Below are 17,998 nucleotides of genomic sequence, written 5' to 3'. Positions count from 1 at the left end.
AATCTGCAGAACCATTCTTAAACTCTAAAAAAGCTAAGATACCACAAAACAATTTCAACTCGACACAAATGAAGACAATATTATATTGATTTTAGAATCATACAACCCCAAGATCCATCACATGGTAGGTAATACACAATCGGACAATTGAATGATCGATCACATTCGATATATAAATAGTTTTTCTCTCACGACACAACTAGGAGATTACATGAGCGACATGGATATAGCAGCAGCTTGGGTTTCAGAGCCCTGATTCAATCAGGTAGTCACCGAGCCTCTCAACGACCATATTACACTGTCCAGGAGCCATTGGTTCTTCATAGATACCAAAGACCAAGGCTTGGGTGGTCTTCTTGATGGTAACACCACCAGCTCCCTACAATGGAAGCAAAAGTAACATTTGTTCATAAAAACAAGTAGCAAGTGAGAAAATATGCATCAAAATCAGACAACAACCAAAAAGTAGTCTAGTTACCTTCTTCCCTCGAATGACAGCATTTGGCTCTCCTTGGATTACCATGTACTTTGTGCCACCGATGAATAATCCCGTTGGGGCAAGTGTTCCAGGTTCAGCAAAATCTTTGTTGATTCCGCTAATTTCCTCAGGCTTCAACTAAAACAGCAAATATAGTAAAACGGTAAGAGAAACGTAGACCAAGGAATTCAATTTCTCATCAGATTCCATGACAGAAAACTACAAACTACATAACCAGTATAAATGCTAAAATCCAATTTTCAGAAACAGCATTTCTTATACAACAAAATATCAGCAAAACACTCAAAAAAACCAATGAACATGTGAATAAGGAAACAAAAATCGACCCCAAGAACTTCTTCATTTCCAAATTCACACCTTTCTGCTAAAAAAGCTTTAAACTTTTGAAACGAATTCTGCAACTGCATCTTTTCCACTTTCTAACCCAACAACATATGAAAAAAACTATCTATCAGAGATCACTAGTCAAACGCATGAGCAAATAAATTAGATATTTCTAGACATTTCATCAATATATCCAATTCAATTCTCGTTTAGAGAAGGCAATTCAGGCGAAGAACTAAACAGATCACTCAAACTTGAAAAAAAAAAAGAGCTTAAAATGGGTTGCAGGTTGTGAACAACAGATCCAACAGCAAAGTCGCTGTTGAATCAAACCCTAACCTGAGGGAAATTGGCGCTCTGAGCCCAGACGCTACCGTCTTGGCCGAGAATTGCGGCGGCGGTGAGGTGGTTGCCTTCAACGTCGCACATCAAGTGATCGTCGACGTAAGTCTGCCACGACATCTTCGTCTTCTTCCTCTTTCTTCCTCGGCTCTGCTTCTTCTGTGGCTAATCGGAATGTTCTAGAGATAGCGTCGAAACTACGAGTGTATATGGCATTTACGCAAATATAATTTATTTATACATGAACGACGCGTGCCCGAATATCTTTTGTAGACATTATTATTTCATTATTTGACGTGTGTTCGAAAATAACTATACTTTAATTTTACCAATGTTTGTATATTTATGACAATTGGCAATAAAAATAAATGGAAAGGACGATGTCGATGTACATTAATAAATGGAAAGCTCAACCAATTAAAAGACAAAGATTTGCTTAACGAAAAAAAATTATAATCAAATTTTCTTGGAAAATCATTCCACTTGATATAACTACCATTTAAAAATAATCCTCTAACATTAAAGTAAAGAAAATTAAATTAAAAAAATTATAATGAACAGTTTATTTTTATATAAATTCTTGATATAGAAAGTTAAAAATCTCTGTAAACATTTGTGTAAAGCATATTATTACAAGAAATTTTGCAAAATAATTAGATTAATAGGGTGAAAAAATCGAAAATATATTTTTTAATATTATTCTTGTTGGTGTAATCAGTAAAAATCTTTTTTTTAGAATCTTGAATTTGAACTTTGATAGTTGAATTGTACTTTTTTATATTCGATTTTGATTACTTTTATTTATTTAAAAGTTTATAAATATTATATAACGTACTAAAAAATTAAAAATACTAAACTGTAACATCGAATCTTGTTATCTTTGAACCGGCCATGCAATGATGCAACTATCAATATATGGGTCCCCAACCCAACCCAAGCATCTCTTAGCTAATAACTGCTGCAACTACCACTCTTAACACTTTAGGTGGTTGATGATTTAAGTAATGCTATCTATTAAAAAAATCCACAACTTATAAACTCAAGAACCAACCAAGAACTCGGGGAAAAGAAAAAGATTAGTATTTAGGAACCAAATTACTCCACAAAACGAATTTTTCATGCTATCGACATTGGACAATGACAAAAGAATAAGTAAGGGAAAAACTAAGGGAAAACCTGTTGTTATGTAGTTCTTGGAAAATCGTTTATATTCTGCAAAAATCTGATGCCAATTTAGAGATAAGCAGTGGTCAGAGATGATCCATCTCATTCTATGGGCCTGATAGATTTCTATAGGGCCAATACGACTTAATTTACTCAAATGGGCCTTAATACGTTGTTCGTAAAGGAGGGTGCTTTTGTAAATTTTGTCTGATATGTTGAAGAACATTGTGGGTGATCTTTCGAGTTTGACCAACTGGCTCACTCTTTGAAGTTTGAAGCAATTTTTTTATTTCAAATTCCGACTCTCGTCATCGGGATGATCGATGAAACGGAGGAGGAAGATGACGAGTCGCATCGATCATCCCGAAACGATGGCGTTTCTAAGAAGAAGAAGGGTGTGGGTTTTAAGGGAGATAAAGCAAAGAGAGCTCTAATCGGAGCAGGAGGTCGGATCCTGTTTTACCCGACTCTTTTGTACAACCTCCTCCGCTTCAAACTTCAGTCTCAGTTCCGATGGTGGGATCAAATCGATGAGGTAACTTTTTGTTTCTCTCAATCGATGAAGGCGACAATGATTTTTTGGTATGAGGAATTTGAATTTGACTGCAATGTTTGGATCCCAAAGAGGGGAAATGTGTATTGCTTTTGTTGTTTGGAGCAGCTTAGATTTTTATTCTTCTTGCAAAGGAATTAGTTTCTTGAGCTTGACAGTGTCTTAGCTATAAGATCAGCTCTTAGCCTTCATAGTTGTGGGTTTTGAGTTTTTCCCCAACCATATCTGAAATATTTTCACAGTACTATCTAAAAGTCAGAATATGAGCTCTTTGTATAATTATGCTAAAATATGAGCTCTTTCTCAAGTATCAATTGTTCATTTGGTTAAAAAGAAATTAGCTATTTCGAGTCTATGTAGCATTTTGGTAATGCAGAAAGCTTTTTTTGTTTCTTCAGTATCTTCTGATGGGAGCAGTTCCATTTCGTAAGGATGTTCCGAGACTAAAACAGTTAGGCGTTGGTGGTGTAATCACTCTTAATGAACCTTATGAGACTTTGGTACCATCCTCTTTGTACAATGTAGGTTCAAATTCAATGCCCCCAATCTTGTGCTCCAAATCTTCTGTCTACTTGTGGAGCATTTGATGAATTGCAAATTTGTATTAGGCTCATGGAATGGAGCATCTAGTTATACCAACACGAGATTACCTTTTTGCTCCTTCGATTGCAGACATAACCCAAGCTGTAAACTTCATTCACAGTAAGTGATGTTGTCCTCTCCTTTTACACGTATTTGCATTTACTCTTTCTGTTTCTGTTGCTGATTCTACATTCCCTTGTTTCTCCTCCTGTGACAGAGAACGCTTTGCTTGGTAAGTCCACTTATGTCCATTGCAAGGCTGGTCGCGGAAGAAGTACTACCGTTGTTCTTTGCTATCTGGCAAGTCTATAAATTAGTCGGTTTAAAATCATATCGGTCGAATTAAATTGCATTGCCTCGTCAAGGAGTTTCTTTCTCACTGTTAATTCTCTCTGTGTTTTTTTTTTTTTTTTTCAGATTGAGCATAAGAGTATGACTGTAGCTGCAGCTTTTGAACATGTGCGCTCGATAAGACCACGGGTTTTACTGCATCCTTCACAGAGGAGGGTAAATATTGCCCGCTTTATCGATACGCTTGGTTTATGAGAGAAATCATGAAGCTGAAAAAACATGATCTTTTTGTGTGTGATTCTTCAATACAAAGTATAGGATTTTGTTTTCTGAAAGACTGTGATTTCATGTGTAACTAGGTTGTTGAGGAATTTAACAACAGACTACAATCTTCTTTGAGCGACTCAGCGTTCATCGCAACTTCTGATGGCAGAGATCATAGCTCAGCATTCCCGGCATCGATCAGAAGCTAGGCCAGGAAATGCTCTTCTCTGCTTCATTTTGGTTCGGTTAATATCTCCGGTTTTGACTATCTGACTCGGTTTGGTTCCTGCGAAGGCCGCTCTACTGGTTAATTATATACAGTATTCATTGTCTCAATTATCTCCAAAAGAAAACAATCACTTACAAGATTGAGGCCCTTGTGACATGATTTTCTTAAGTAACAAACTAATGTAAATGACTAGTTGATTAACAATTGTTCATAGCATAATTGTAATTATACGATATGCGTTAATTTCCATCATTTTAATAATTTTGGTCCTACCAGAAGGGTGGGAACGTTAACCAGTCTGCATTTTGCTGTGGAATTGCTTCAGAATTTTCCTGCAAATTTAGACATTTGTAAGTGACCTTTTGAATTATGCGAATTTAATTTGGATCAATAAACTCATAGACATAGCCTATACACCTTTCATGAACATTAATTTATTAAATATTTATTAGAAACTTACGTCTTCTGTGCAAGTAGCAGTGCAACCCATAATTAAGTCTTCTAATCCCGAACCAGATGATCGACCCCTTAATTGCTGCTGCTGTCATATTAAAAAAAGATTACTTTATAACAAAAAATTAAAAAATTAACATCCGGCCAACAAAAAGTATTGCAATTTAAGGACCATATAAGTATGTGTTGGTTTGAATATAGACATTTCCACTACCCATGTATGCTTTACTTGTAACTTTTGCAAGCTAATTTACTTTTTAAACGAATATGAACAAGATTGAGTTTGTGATATATGCGTGATTTACTTTTTGCATGAGCCTGTAGATCCAAAATCATTAGTTTTCACTTATATGAGTTGTTATGATTAAATGTCCAAGAAACACTACTATATATATCCATGCACGTTCGCGTGCATCGACTTCGAATTTGAGTTTCTTATTTATAAATATTCTAAGAAATATATTTGACATTAAATTTTGGGATTTAAGTAACAGGAACTTTACCTGAAATGGCACAGTACTTGTAATATTGAAGAATGTCTCATGTTGATATGAAGATGTAGATGCTATGTGTCCGATTTGATGATGTTGATTATTATGATCATGGATCATATCGTGAGATGATGTTGATGATGATGATGATGGTTTTATGGTCCCGTCATGTACTTCCTCGCACGTGCCAGACACACGCCGGATTTCTCTTCCCTTCGAAGCTTCGGCTGTCCCCTTAATTACATACATGTTAATTACCACACACACAAAATGTTTGTCAACGACTCATTCTCTTTGTAAGCTAATGCGCGTACGTACTACGTACTATATAATATTTTCTGAAAAAAAGTGTGTCTATATAATTTATATCTATATTATATGTATTAATGTATATACCTCATTGAAGGCTCTTGTAAAGGGATTCGTATTAACCCTAGAAACGACGTCACCGGAGCCAAGACTCTGCAAAGCGGCAGCAACGCCGGATATCTCATCTCCGGCGCCAAATCCGATCAAGTCCTTCGAACTACCATGATTATCTGACCAGTTATTATTACCAACACATTGTCTAGGTTGTGTTTGGTAAAAGATCTTAGAGACCACAAGTTCTCCTTCTCTTTCTTCTTCGTTAACCCCTAAATGATATTGATGCATCACCCAATTTGTTTTTTCCGGTCGTCGATTCTTGCCAAAGTTTGTGTAAAGTACTAATATCTTCTTGCATCCTCTTTGTCGACCGTTGATCATTACCGGTCTTGTTTTGCCGGTTTTGTGCCATCTCGTTTCTGACGATGATCCGGTTACCTCGGAGCCGTGATCGGTTTGAATGATTTTGCGTCGTTTTCTTGTTCCGGTTGTGTAAGCTCTTGATGGTTTGTGGAAGAAGTGTTTGCTTAAGCCATCTTTTGTTACCCCTAATTAATTGCAGGAAACATTTAATATGACGTGAATTGGATTTTCTAGAAAAATAACGTAAAGCGGAACAAGTTATTACGAATAAAATGTAAAATTTTGTTTCTTTCAAAGTTAGGTTACCAAACATTATCCAAGAGCTTAATATTACTACTTGCATGCACATTCATACATAATATGTATGAACTAAGAAGTTATCCAAGAAAATGAAAATACCAAGTTCATTAGAGAGTCCATATATTATGTTGTAGGTCATTTTAAAACAGTAAAAAAAAAAAAAATTAAAACAGTACTTTAAAACGCATCACATCCTTTTATTTTTGGAATAGGTTTCGTTTAAAAGTTTTTAGTTACGCAAAACATATCCATTCGCAAATTCAATTCATGTTAAAATTTCAAAGGAAATCTTTATGCTTTTCAACTCATTATAAATAGAACTATATAATCTATATATTTAACTAAAATATCAAAAGCACACTTATACTAAACACATAGGGTGAGCCCAAAAAAATTAAACACATAGAATATGTGAATAAAGCTTTCCTAAACTTGGATAGTAATAGTTATGTAAGAAAAATTAGGATATATAAAATAAAAGAAAATTCAAGAAATTCATAGTTTTAAATATTGAGGCTGTTGACTAAAAAAATAAGGGTTTATACTAAACAAAAAAAAATAAAACATCATTACAAAAATAAAAGAAAAAAGAAGGTTAGGAACCAGTGGAGTAGTGATTTCTACTATGATTTTATAGTACCAATTTTTGTCACCTCCAAACTTTTATTTATATTGAATCAATCCATACTGTTTTGTGTTATCAGTCCATATTTGTTTTTTTTTGGTTGTTGTATCAAAAAGAGATAATTGAACCTGGAAGCTTCTGAGGATGAGTGTAACAGATCCCATCTTCTCCATCAATGGTTGGGATAAACTCATCTATCAGTGGATGAGACGACGACCATTTCTTATTTTCTTCATTTGCATTCACTTTTGCTTCTAAATGTTCTATAAGTTCTTGATCCGTCGGATCAAATTTCACTCCCGCCGGCAATCCAACCCAGTTCTAAAAGAAAAAGAAAAAAAAAAGAATTAAAAAAAAAAGAATGAAGAGCAGATTTAAAGAAAGAAAAAGTTAAAGGAGAATCTCTTTTATTTTTATTTCTGAGTTTTGATGAGTTTATGTATGTATATATGTTATGGAATAAGGATATTACTGGTTTAGTAGCAGCTTGAATCATGCGACCACATCCAGGACAATGCTTTGATCCGCAAAGATGATGATGTTCTTCGAGCTTCAAATCTATGAGGTTACATTTGCTATTCTTCATTTCGGTTTGATCGATAGCTAAAATGATTGATCTCGATTAAGTATGAGAGATTGATATGCAGTTCATAAATAAATAAATAAAACTCTCAAATATATCGCTTGATGCATCTATCTATACACACTAACACACGTATATATATAGATAATATTCCAATCATTAAGAAGAACCAAATAATAAACAAATGTCAAGATTATCAGATATTCAGATTTATACGAGATCTACCTAAAATGAATGTGAAATTTAATAAATTGATTAGATGAGATTGATCTCAACATATAAATGCAAAGAAAAACATGCATGACAAAAAAAGAGTGAAAACCAAATATCAATATTACCAGATTTATATGAGATCGACTGAATTGAGACTGGAATTGAGGAAGAAGAATTTGAGAAAGACGGGAGTGATCTCATATATATAACAAGAGAGAATTTATAATCTATAATTTATTTGCAAGTATATTTATGCTTTGATTAAGTTTGATTATTATAATTAATTATTATTACTATTGTTATCATTATCTCTCTTTGGTTCCAGAAGAGACACAGAAACACATGTAGATACGACTTTAAGTAGTGTAAAATCTATGTCAAGTAGATAAAGAAATGAAGAAGAAAAGAGGAAGAAGAAGAGTAAAGGAAATCAAAGGAGTTGAGACTGAAAAGGTTAAAACCCTAATTTTACTCTCTCTTGTCGTGTGTTGAAGTGTCTTGACCAAACCTTTTATGTCTTTTCTTTCTGATTTGTATTTTCTTAGTTAAGTAAAGTGTGTGTATTCATAAATTCTAAGGCGGTATGTAAATAGCTATTGTACAAAAAGATATACCAATGTTTTTGTACAAATTTTTTTAGTATTTTACACACTTAAATGTGTGAGGAGATTATGAACAATATAGTACTTAAGAATAAATTCAAGTTTATATTGTCTGAGATATGATAATTACGAAATTATTGATTATATTTATTTTAAATATTTCTAATTTTCTTGTGTAAAAATAATAAAAATTATTTTAGGCGAAAATATAATTAAATGACTGAATCAGATGCAACATTCCATTTTCTACGATATTTTTTTTAACATCTTAAAAAATGTTCTATTTTCTACAATATATTTGTAACTAAATGTGTGATAACAAGAAAATATACAGGTTTCTCATAATTTTGAGATTGGTATGTAAGTTTGTATAATTTATGTAGTAAACTATAAAATGTAGAAATCACTAGCACATTAGGATTTTGATTCATCCAGACATCTACTGTATATAATAATAGTACCCCAAATCCGCCGCAAGTTTATTGGGGACCATGGGAATTTCTTCTCATTTACGTGTCTACGTGGAATTTGTTTTTTTAGGCCATTTTAATTACTTAGTTGAATAAGTTGAATTTTAAAGTCACGGACTTTTGTACATAATTACGGGTCGACTTAGCAAACACAGCATATTGTTTTTTGAAAATAAAAATAAAGAGTGCAGATAAAGAACATAGGAAAAAGCATTTAAGGATAATCTCTTTGAAACAAGGCAAACACATGTTTTAAGAATCTTTTTTCTCTTTTTTTACTTAATCACATTTTATATATTTTTATGTAGGTAATTCGTTTTCGACGTTGGGACCCAAACATTGATGTGGGTCCAATGATGATGTCGGAAGGTGGGGCCTAGACGCAGATTTGTTTGAACAACAGATCAAACGGTCATGATTGATTTGATCTGATTGTTAGGTTTCGCATTTTTCTTCCCTTATTCTTTGAATAGGGAAATAAAAAAACGGAAAAAAAAACTCCGATAGGGAGAGAACAGTGTGAGACGAGAATAAACATATTTATCAGCTGTTTGTTATAAGAACATATCCTCTTTTTCGATATATATAAGAGCTTTTAGAATTGGTAGAGAGTATTTTATTTCTTTAGTCATGCCATGAAAACACATATATACACGCAATCATTAAATAAAACGTTTTTATTTTAAATTTATTTTTCATAACATATAATAAATATCAAAGTTAGAATCCTGAAAATGTGTATGTATATGTATTTATGTAAATGTGACCACATGTAATAAGTTCTATCATTCTCTCTTTGAATTTTATTTTGACTGTATTAATTTTCCGTTTATAATTTTATTAATTATTCCAATTAGATAATTTAAGAATAAGTTGTAATCAACAATGTAATATTATAAAAATAAAATAAATCTTAACATTACACACAAAAAAAAAAAAAAAATATGTGAGCCTGTGAGACGAGCATGAACTGTTACGTTGTATATGTAAGAACATCTTTTTTGCTGTTGATAAGAATATTATGTTTAATTAATTAAGTTGGTGTGAAAACACGCACATATATACAGTTTATCATATGAGAAAGAAATTTATTATTTTTCATTCAGCCTTCCATATCGTTTTTTATAGCATAGGGTGTTTCTAATAATTAATGTTTTCAAGCTAATTAGAAGAAGGGTTATCGAAAAAATGTAAAAAACACATTTCATGGATCAGATATTTGGAGTAACTAGCTACGTAGTAAATATTTAGATTTTCTAGTTGACGATCGAAAACCTAAAATTTTCAAATATCCATATGTGTGACTTACTTACTTAATGTGATTTTGTTTGCAACAATGAGGTATTTTGTTTGGACTTTGGAACATCAAAGTGTGGCCTTCGAATTTGATTCCTGGGCCGAATCAAGGCCTATCTATCAACTTGTTACTAGTCATGGGCTTCGCAATCGTCCATATAACTTCGTCTTGTTTCTTGCAGGGATTAAGCGAGAGTCATGTGAAAGTAACAGAAATAACGGCCATAATTAATAGTACAACTTTTACTACTTTTATTCTGATTCGAAATCGACCGGAAAATACGCATCATTTTCTGTATTTACCGTCGAACAACAGATATGACTAAGACAATTCCAGAACGCTACAAAGAATCATACGATTACACGTGTAGAGTTTTATTTAACACTACGCGAGCTGTTTCAAACAAAATTCTATTATATATAGTTTTTTTAATTTAAAACGGCTAAGCAAGTATGTCATCTGATAGCATTATGAACTTATTATAAGCTTTTTGTCAACTCTTTTTGTTTATTTGTAAGTTCATAATGTGCTCTCTTTTGTATTATATCATGTGCTCTCTTTTGTATTAACCAGCAAATTGTTGCATGACACCCAAATAAAACGGCAAATGGGTTTAAAAATTATTAAATAAATAGACAAACATAAAATATAGTATAGCCGAGACAAAAAAATTGGACTTGTCTTGTTCAGGAAAAAAAATGGACTTGTTTTTTCTTTAAGAGATTTTATCTTAAAAAACTGTCGGAATATTCTTCAAGATCTGAATGACGACGGATTATTACAAAAGCAAGTTAAAAAATTGAAATGAAAAAAAAATCATTTTACAAAATTAATATAAATTACTTGTTTTGCAAGGTCCAACTAATAGAGTTCAAATAAATGGAAAGTTACAATTAATGAATTAGTCTTGTTCTAGAAGAATGTGAATCATCTTCTCCAAGTTTCAACGTTGGTTTTTTTTCTTTTCATTTACATATATATAAACACGAGAATCCTGTACCCGAGTTGCATATACATACTCATGTATATGTGTATGTATATATTCGTTTAAGTCGTCTTATGGTGAAAATCCTTTGATGCGCACCACCTGTTTGATCATATTCCCCATCTAAAAAAGCGAGAAAAATTCTTCCTCTCTCAATTGGTGTATCTCTCTCACTCTCTCTCTCTCTTTCTTACCTCTTCTGATTTGTTAAAGACTCAAATTTTCAACTCCTACAAAAATGGGTCGCCTTGTATTCGATTGACGGGTTTGATTCATTTTCCTTCTTCGTTTCAGGATTTGGGTTTTTTTTTTCTTCCTTCTTCTTCTTCTCATTTCAAAGTAGTTTCATCTTCGTGGAGAGAGTTTCTCTGATTTGATCGTCGTCATGTCTAGTCCGAGAAGTTCCAAGCCGAAGATCGTCAACGGTCCTGGTGATTATATACTACAGGACGTTCCTCACCTCATCGATTATCTTCCGGATCTTCCCGTACGTTGCACATGATCTCTCTGATTGTTGCTAATTTGGCTTTGAAATCTTGAAGAAAATTTCTCGATCTACACAAAATTTGATATCTTCTATGAACAAAGGTTGAATCTTTTGCTTTGGTTTCCAATGTTTTGATATGTGTTATTTGCAGACTTATCCGAATCCATTACAAGACAATCCAGCTTACTCAGTCGTCAAGTAAGTGTTTTTAGCTATTTTAGACTTTTCCATTGCTTATGGTTCATAGTTTTGATGAGTTTTTTTCTTTTTCTTTTTGTTTTATCAGGCAATACTTTGTTGATGCAGATGATAGTGTTCCTGAAAAGGTAAATTCATCAAGCGTAACCCTTCTTTACCCTGAAATGTTTGAAGAATGGTGTTAGATGAATATGTCTTACTCAGAAAACTAAAAACTCATTGCAAAACGTTATACTATTCAGATTGTAGTTCACAAGGATGGTCCCAGAGGAATCCATTTCAGGCGCGCTGGACCACGCCAAAAGGTTTACTTTGAGTCTGATGAAGTCCATGCTTGTATTGTTACATGTGGAGGTCTCTGTCCTGGTCTCAACACCGTGATTAGAGAAATCGTGAGCAGCTTATCTTACATGTATGGAGTAAAGAGAATCCTTGGAATCGATGTATGTATATTGTGAAACATAATTAATCTCTTCATTTACAGTTCAGTATCGCCACCATTGTCCTTATGATTTTCATTTGTTGAAAATCGTACAGGGTGGATACAGGGGATTTTATGCCAAGAATACTATCCCCTTAAACTCTAAAGTCGTGAATGATATCCATAAACGTGGAGGAACAATCCTCGGGACCTCACGAGGTGGACATGATACCACAAAGATAGTTGATAGCATCCAAGATCGGGGAATTAATCAGGTTTACATTATTGGCGGAGATGGAACACAGAGAGGAGCTTCAGTAATATTTGAGGTATTCCATTGTGATACGTCAGATATTGGTTAGAAGTTTTAACAATCAGCAGCTGAAGTTTGATTATAAACAATGTAGGAAATTAGAAGGCGTGGACTTAAAGTTGCTGTGGTTGGAATTCCGAAAACGATTGATAACGATATACCGGTGATAGATAAATCTTTTGGGTTTGACACTGCTGTGGAGGAAGCTCAACGAGCGATCAACGCAGCACATGTTGAGGCCGAGAGTAATGAAAATGGTATTGGTTTTGTCAAGCTTATGGGTCGTTACAGTGGTAAGTTTTTCTATTCTTGTGTTTTCGCTTTGAACGTTACACTTAAATACCTTTTGAGCTGTTACTGAGTAAAGGCTATGCGATGATTTACTACAGGATTCATAGCGATGTACGCTACATTAGCGAGCAGAGATGTTGATTGCTGCTTGATCCCCGAGTCACCATTTTACCTCGAAGGAGAAGGTGGACTCTTGGAGTTCATAGAGAGACGGCTCAAGGAGAATGGTCACATGGTGATTGTTCTTGCTGAAGGAGCAGGACAAGATTTGATGTCCAAAAGCATGGAATCTAATACTCTTAAGGACGCGTCTGGTAACAAACTTCTGAAAGATGTCGGCTTGTGGCTATCACAAAGCATCAAGGTAAATAAAAAGACTCGAAACTTTCTCTTATGCCATTACAGAAAACTCATCATAGTGTTTTCTACTTTTTCTCTAATGATAGGATTATTTTAAGAAGATTAAGATGGTGATGAATCTCAAATACATTGGTAACAAAACCCTTCTTTCCCCATTTTTTTTGTTTTTTTTTAACATTTGGATTATCTTTTCTCTAACTCATTTCTCGTTTCTTGCTTTTAGATCCGACATACATGATCCGGGCTGTTCCAAGCAATGCATCAGACAATGTTTACTGTACACTTCTTGCTCAGAGCGCGGTTCATGGTGCAATGGCTGGTTACACTGGCTACACTAGCGGTCTTGTCAATGGAAGACAAACATACATCCCTTACTACGTAAGCTAGTTATGCATACCGGATTTGTTTTCGCTTATAATACCGAGTTTCGATTTGCTGGAAGGGAAGGATCTGAATTGTGATTAGGGATTTAGCAATGGACTAATCTGGTTCGACCTGTCAGATCATGTGGTCTTGAGGGATGGTCTTGATTTGATCCTTTTTTTGTTGTTGTTGTTGCAGAGAATAACAGAGAAACAGAACAATGTGGTGATTACGGATAGAATGTGGGCAAGGCTATTGTCTTCTACGAACCAGCCAAGTTTCTTGGGCCCTAAGGATGTATCTGAGGAGAAACAAGAGATGGCAGAGACGCCGCATCTTGACGGTGCAAATGGTGACGGAGCTATCGATATTCCTCCGGTGACTAAAGAGATCACTAAGTGAAAGTAAAAGATTTGATCAGACAATTTTTCAGGCATATATATATACTCAGGTCTCAAGGCTTTCTGAAGACGGTGTCGTTTTAGGCGAAAGTGAAATAATTGTTTGTTATGGCGATTTTGCCTTTATGTTGGCAAACAGCCAAACACTCATATTTTAGATGTTTAGTTTTGTATTTTCTTTTTGGCACCTTCCAACATTCATATTATTTATTGGATATGATTTTTACACTAAAATTCTAAAGAAGGAAAAGGTTTAAGAGAGATCCTAATGAAGATATGGTACATCAATGGAAGAATCTCGATAATTTGGGCATCTCTAATAATCAAAAGTGTAATTATGTTAGGATCGTACAGTTTAGGCAACTAGATCTCAATCTCTGTAATACGGATGTATATCACTCTCATTCAATTAATTTAATACACAGAAACGTCTAAATTCTTCTTCTTTCTTCTTCTCTCTGTATCAATTCAACAAGTACTTAAAAGGAAATTTATGAATTTAAATCTAAACGATTTGGTGCTGTTAAAGCGTCTTGGGACGTCTAATAATAAAAAAAAAGAAAAAATTCAAGATCAATTATATGCTGTGAACTCGACGTTTTGGGTTTTGGTATAATGATTTATTCAGTTGTGAATTCATATATGTTTACGTCATTATTAATGAATACAAACGTCATTATTACCGAATAAAGGTCGTAATCCATTAACACGATTATCACGAAAATTTTAAAACAGAAGATGATATTATTTTTTATTAATAATCGGGCAGAAGGGTTACACATAATACATATTTTGTATCATCATTAGCCAATGCTAATGCTAATGCAATAAGTTTTATGCTAACTCATGTAATAATAAAACTTGAGTAACTGGGCAGTAATGCTTTCCAGTACTTAAAACGACTACTAGTGATGCTTAAACTTTGTGGACGCCGAAATGCTGTTTCACCACCTCAAATTTTCCGGGAAATACTGAAAATCCAAAAAACAGAATTATTGACTTTTAAAATCAAGAAAAAGGCAATATACACAATGCTTTAATTAAAATATTCCTTTTTTTTTTGTTTGTAAATCGTCGTTTGTATCATTTTCTTCAATCGATCTCTATATTATTTTCTTCAAGAAAAATTTTATTTTAAAACAAAATTTATCGAATAAAATTAATTAGTTACATATTTAAAGTAAAGATCCTTACTTTCTTGATAATCGACATGTAGTACGGTTTGACCTTCTCGACATCGACGTGTACTTTGCTCTTGCTGTATAAGTCGTAATTGCTGTATTTTAAACACAAATTAAGGATTAAGATCTTATTATTAGGAGGACCAAGTTAAATTATGATATTAATTAAGAAAGTTATTAAATTACTTGAAAACATGGAGCCATTTGAGATTTTCCTTGTCTTCCTCATTCATAAGGTGAGTGTATGCTCCAGCCTTGTGCAAAGCTACATACATATATGTGATCACATATACATAATAATAAATTATTCAAATTATGTTACGAACAAAGTGTTTAGTTTTTAACAGTTATTTTATAATTTAATATATAATGCTTACGATAGAAGGAATGATATCGGATGATGAACATTCCAGCAGAGGGCAAGGTGCTTCCATTCTCTTTGGCCACCTATGAACATATAATAAACGGTAGTTTAAAAAAAACAATATTTTAAATCAGAATTAGTTATAATATTTAAGAAGCTGTTAACTTCTTGTGATGAATTTAAAATATTACCAGATACATGTAGTCATCATGTCCCCACGACATACAAACATTTTCTAGTCCACATCCTTCAGAATAAATCCCATTTTTGGTATTGTATAGTGGGTTGTCAAAATCAGGGTTTTCCATGAAATACTGCAAAATAAAAGAAGGTAAGAAAAGGTAAAAACGTTAAATTCTAAATCACCTGTTTAGTGATATTAAAAAATACTCGAAAGTGTAATATGATTTTTTTTTATATATATTATAAAGTTGCTAATTAGCAAAATTTTGAGATTGATATGTACCTTGCGGTGTACGTTAGATTCATCAAATGCACATCCAACAGGAAAAGTGTCACCTAAAGGTTTTGAATGATAGGGAATGCATGAGTTATTCAAAATTGATGAATTTAATAATAATCAGTCAACGAAACATTCATATGATTTTTTTTAAAAAAAACCACAAATAATTAGACTTACCAACAACTGCCCATTGAGGAAGTCCTCCAAACTGTGGAAGAGTAAGAACCTTCCCAAGATCTGGAAATTCACTCTATCTTTAGCATTTGTAGGAATTTTATTTATGGAAATATTGATTTGTAACTACAGCCATAAGCATTATTGTTTTGCCATAATTAACGATTTACCATGGATAAGAGCAGTGAGATGAAGCCAATCTTCATCAGGATAATCTTTACGGATTGCTTCTGCGGATTGAAGCAAATGCTGAATTTGCGGTTCATCAAGATCAGGATCACTCTCGTCCACCACTTCGTTAAGGAGTTCACAACATTCCCAAATGTTCATCACCATCTTGTCTAATTTTCCATACTCACTTCTCATTTTCTTTACCTACAAAAAGTATAATGACCACGCAAATTATATAGGACCCAACTTTTATGCAAATAGTTTGGGTATATATACATTGACACAAACTGATAAAACCCTAAATTGTAATGTAGACAAGATATCTTACGAAGTCTAAAGTTTGGTTAGTGTGTTGTGTTTTGTAGAACTCTTCGACGCTCTTCTGCCTCTCGCTGTTCGCATCCGCATAGTCTCTACAACAATGTACATTGATCAAATCTATTTTCTTCTTTTAATCAATTGAAAAATGTTTAAATTATATCTTTAAAAAAAACCTGAACTGACGACCAAATGCGTTCACTTCAGGAGCCAAAAATACAACATCGTCAGATGATTCCTTCGACATTGGAATTATGTTGTCCAATTGTAACTCTTTGGTTTTCTTTTGTGTCGTAAAATCCTCATGCACTGAAAAAAAACATATAGTAATAACCATTAATTTTTTACCCCCATTTTTGTTATGAATAAAAATAAGATAAAAGTTGTGATTTTCGAAGTAAAGGAAGATATATGTTTACCAAAAACAGGGGTTTCGACAGAGATAGTCATCTTCCCAAAAAAAAAAGATGAATTGAAGACTAAAAGATCGAGAGAGAATGTCGACAAAGAGGCGTAATTTGATGGAGACACACGAAAGGGTATTTGTAGTGGTTGTGGTTTTGGGGACGATAAGTCCTTTCCTCTATATTTAGAGAGAAATCCAGGTATTATATATATTTGACCACGAATTCTTTAGCAACCAAGATTTTATCCATCCCTCAGAAAGACAAAAATCATAAATGAAAATAACTCTTTTCTAAAAATCAAAGACAATATCTGACTACCATAAATATGCCGTATGTCAAAATAAAACATTTGTTTAACTTTATATAAGTCAAGTCAACGTTTCTTTTTTCTACGTTAGTTAAATTGTCTATCAAATATTCATTTTGTTGACATGTATCGTCTTTCCTTTTAGGGTTTGGCTATGTGTCCAAGTTCAGAAATATAGTAGACAAATGCAATGAAATGTAGTAGACAAATGCAACGTTTCTTTTTTCTACGTTAGTTAAATTGTCTATCAAATATTCATTTTGTTGACATGTATCGTCTTTCCTTTTAGGGTTTGGCTATGTGTCCAAGTTCAGAGATATAGTAGACAAATGCAATTAAATATATGTCATATTTTTTATGAACTTTTAAAGACACATATGCCCATCAGATTCTTACTTTTTTCACCATTTTTATACTCCTTACCTTTCTTTATTACTGTGTTTATTTTTTTCAAAGTATAATATCCGTACTTCTCGCTGTTTTAAAAATTATGATATCTGGGACTTTGAAAATATAATGAAAATTGATTCGATTTATATATAATTAATGAAAATTGAGGATGGTATATTCTTAGCAATCTGGGTTATAAAACAGGATATTCTTAGCAAAATAAAAATGGGATAATTGGCAAAATACACTTTTTAAGTTTTTGAATTAGTAAAATACGCTGCTTTTTAATATTTTTGAAAACTACACTTTTGCTATATGTAAAAAACGTTTTTGCCCAAAGTTAATTAGATAATTACGTATTTTAATGAAAGAAACTAAAAATTCGAAATTATT

General features: G+C 33.1%; 5 protein-coding genes across 5 annotated transcripts; 2 read left to right on the top strand and 3 right to left on the bottom strand.

Annotated features, from left to right (window-relative positions):
• Positions 1–46: 46 nt before the first annotated feature.
• Positions 47–1,481, bottom strand: LOC112086705 (profilin-5). Its single transcript, XM_024155995.1, has 3 exons — positions 1,163–1,481; positions 479–616; positions 47–379 (listed from the first exon to the last, which is right to left on the bottom strand). Exons 1-3 carry the CDS (start codon positions 1,283–1,285, stop codon positions 245–247), a joined length of 396 nt encoding a protein of 131 aa, XP_024011763.1. The 5' UTR covers positions 1,286–1,481; the 3' UTR covers positions 47–244.
• Positions 1,482–2,582: 1,101 nt separating this feature from the next.
• On the top strand, positions 2,583–4,511 carry LOC18016770 (putative dual specificity protein phosphatase DSP8). Its single transcript, XM_006401240.2, has 6 exons — positions 2,583–2,864; positions 3,281–3,403; positions 3,491–3,584; positions 3,682–3,764; positions 3,882–3,971; positions 4,115–4,511. The coding sequence occupies exons 1-6, from the start codon at positions 2,646–2,648 to the stop codon at positions 4,226–4,228; spliced, it is 723 nt and encodes a 240-aa protein (XP_006401303.1). The 5' UTR covers positions 2,583–2,645; the 3' UTR covers positions 4,229–4,511.
• On the bottom strand, positions 4,260–7,789 carry LOC18016769 (NAC domain-containing protein 75). The gene is made up of 8 exons (XM_006401239.2): positions 7,768–7,789; positions 7,319–7,449; positions 6,975–7,167; positions 5,589–6,106; positions 5,205–5,426; positions 4,709–4,789; positions 4,522–4,580; positions 4,260–4,305 (listed from the first exon to the last, which is right to left on the bottom strand). The coding sequence occupies exons 2-8, from the start codon at positions 7,430–7,432 to the stop codon at positions 4,266–4,268; spliced, it is 1,227 nt and encodes a 408-aa protein (XP_006401302.2). The 5' UTR covers positions 7,433–7,449; positions 7,768–7,789; the 3' UTR covers positions 4,260–4,265.
• A 3,212-nt stretch (positions 7,790–11,001) lies between these two features.
• Positions 11,002–14,064, top strand: LOC18016768 (ATP-dependent 6-phosphofructokinase 7). The gene is made up of 10 exons (XM_006401238.2): positions 11,002–11,483; positions 11,635–11,681; positions 11,770–11,809; positions 11,924–12,124; positions 12,219–12,431; positions 12,510–12,708; positions 12,805–13,070; positions 13,153–13,198; positions 13,290–13,444; positions 13,628–14,064. Exons 1-10 carry the CDS (start codon positions 11,382–11,384, stop codon positions 13,829–13,831), a joined length of 1,473 nt encoding a protein of 490 aa, XP_006401301.1. The 5' UTR covers positions 11,002–11,381; the 3' UTR covers positions 13,832–14,064.
• A 532-nt stretch (positions 14,065–14,596) lies between these two features.
• On the bottom strand, positions 14,597–17,033 carry LOC18016767 (inositol oxygenase 5). The gene is made up of 11 exons (XM_006401237.2): positions 16,921–17,033; positions 16,678–16,810; positions 16,512–16,596; positions 16,183–16,387; positions 16,016–16,075; positions 15,842–15,894; positions 15,567–15,689; positions 15,389–15,458; positions 15,198–15,276; positions 15,025–15,106; positions 14,597–14,801 (listed from the first exon to the last, which is right to left on the bottom strand). Exons 1-11 carry the CDS (start codon positions 16,949–16,951, stop codon positions 14,775–14,777), a joined length of 948 nt encoding a protein of 315 aa, XP_006401300.1. The 5' UTR covers positions 16,952–17,033; the 3' UTR covers positions 14,597–14,774.
• Positions 17,034–17,998: the final 965 nt, after the last annotated feature.

The sequence above is a fragment of the Eutrema salsugineum genome, unplaced genomic scaffold (assembly GCF_000478725.1).
Source record: "Eutrema salsugineum unplaced genomic scaffold, Eutsalg1_0 scaffold_2, whole genome shotgun sequence".
NCBI classification, from domain to species: domain Eukaryota; kingdom Viridiplantae; phylum Streptophyta; class Magnoliopsida; order Brassicales; family Brassicaceae; genus Eutrema; species Eutrema salsugineum.
The sequence above is the reverse complement of the archived record's forward strand: the minus strand, read 5'-3'. Positions and strand labels throughout refer to the sequence as shown.

What these genes read in the sequence shown, in the direction of transcription:
- LOC18016768 (XM_006401238.2), top strand. Translation starts at nt 11,382, where the DNA reads ATGTCTAGTCCGAGAAGTTCCAAGCCGAAGATCGTCAACGGTCCTGGT. An exon ending in GAGCTTCAGTAATATTTGAG is followed by an intron (nt 12,432 to 12,509) that starts GTATTCCATTGT and finishes TAAACAATGTAG; the next exon opens with GAAATTAGAAGGCGTGGACT. An exon ending in GGCTATCACAAAGCATCAAG is followed by an intron (nt 13,071 to 13,152) that starts GTAAATAAAAAG and finishes CTCTAATGATAG; the next exon opens with GATTATTTTAAGAAGATTAA.
- LOC18016770 (XM_006401240.2), top strand. Translation starts at nt 2,646, where the DNA reads ATGATCGATGAAACGGAGGAGGAAGATGACGAGTCGCATCGATCATCC. An exon ending in TACCATCCTCTTTGTACAAT is followed by an intron (nt 3,404 to 3,490) that starts GTAGGTTCAAAT and finishes AATTTGTATTAG; the next exon opens with GCTCATGGAATGGAGCATCT. An exon ending in AGCTGTAAACTTCATTCACA is followed by an intron (nt 3,585 to 3,681) that starts GTAAGTGATGTT and finishes CTCCTGTGACAG; the next exon opens with AGAACGCTTTGCTTGGTAAG.
- LOC112086705 (XM_024155995.1), bottom strand. Translation starts at nt 1,285, where the DNA reads ATGTCGTGGCAGACTTACGTCGACGATCACTTGATGTGCGACGTTGAA. An exon ending in AGAGCGCCAATTTCCCTCAG is followed by an intron (nt 617 to 1,162) that starts GTTAGGGTTTGA and finishes TTGCTGTTTTAG; the next exon opens with TTGAAGCCTGAGGAAATTAG. An exon ending in CTGTCATTCGAGGGAAGAAG is followed by an intron (nt 380 to 478) that starts GTAACTAGACTA and finishes CTTCCATTGTAG; the next exon opens with GGAGCTGGTGGTGTTACCAT.
- LOC18016769 (XM_006401239.2), bottom strand. Translation starts at nt 7,432, where the DNA reads ATGAAGAATAGCAAATGTAACCTCATAGATTTGAAGCTCGAAGAACAT. An exon ending in TTACAAGAGCCTTCAATGAG is followed by an intron (nt 5,427 to 5,588) that starts GTATATACATTA and finishes TATGTAATTAAG; the next exon opens with GGGACAGCCGAAGCTTCGAA. An exon ending in CAAGTACTGTGCCATTTCAG is followed by an intron (nt 4,790 to 5,204) that starts GTAAAGTTCCTG and finishes TTAATATGACAG; the next exon opens with CAGCAGCAATTAAGGGGTCG.
- LOC18016767 (XM_006401237.2), bottom strand. Translation starts at nt 16,951, where the DNA reads ATGACTATCTCTGTCGAAACCCCTGTTTTTG. An exon ending in AAATGGCTCCATGTTTTCAA is followed by an intron (nt 15,107 to 15,197) that starts GTAATTTAATAA and finishes TTTAAAATACAG; the next exon opens with CAATTACGACTTATACAGCA. An exon ending in ACATGTCGATTATCAAGAAA is followed by an intron (nt 14,802 to 15,024) that starts GTAAGGATCTTT and finishes TTGGATTTTCAG; the next exon opens with TATTTCCCGGAAAATTTGAG.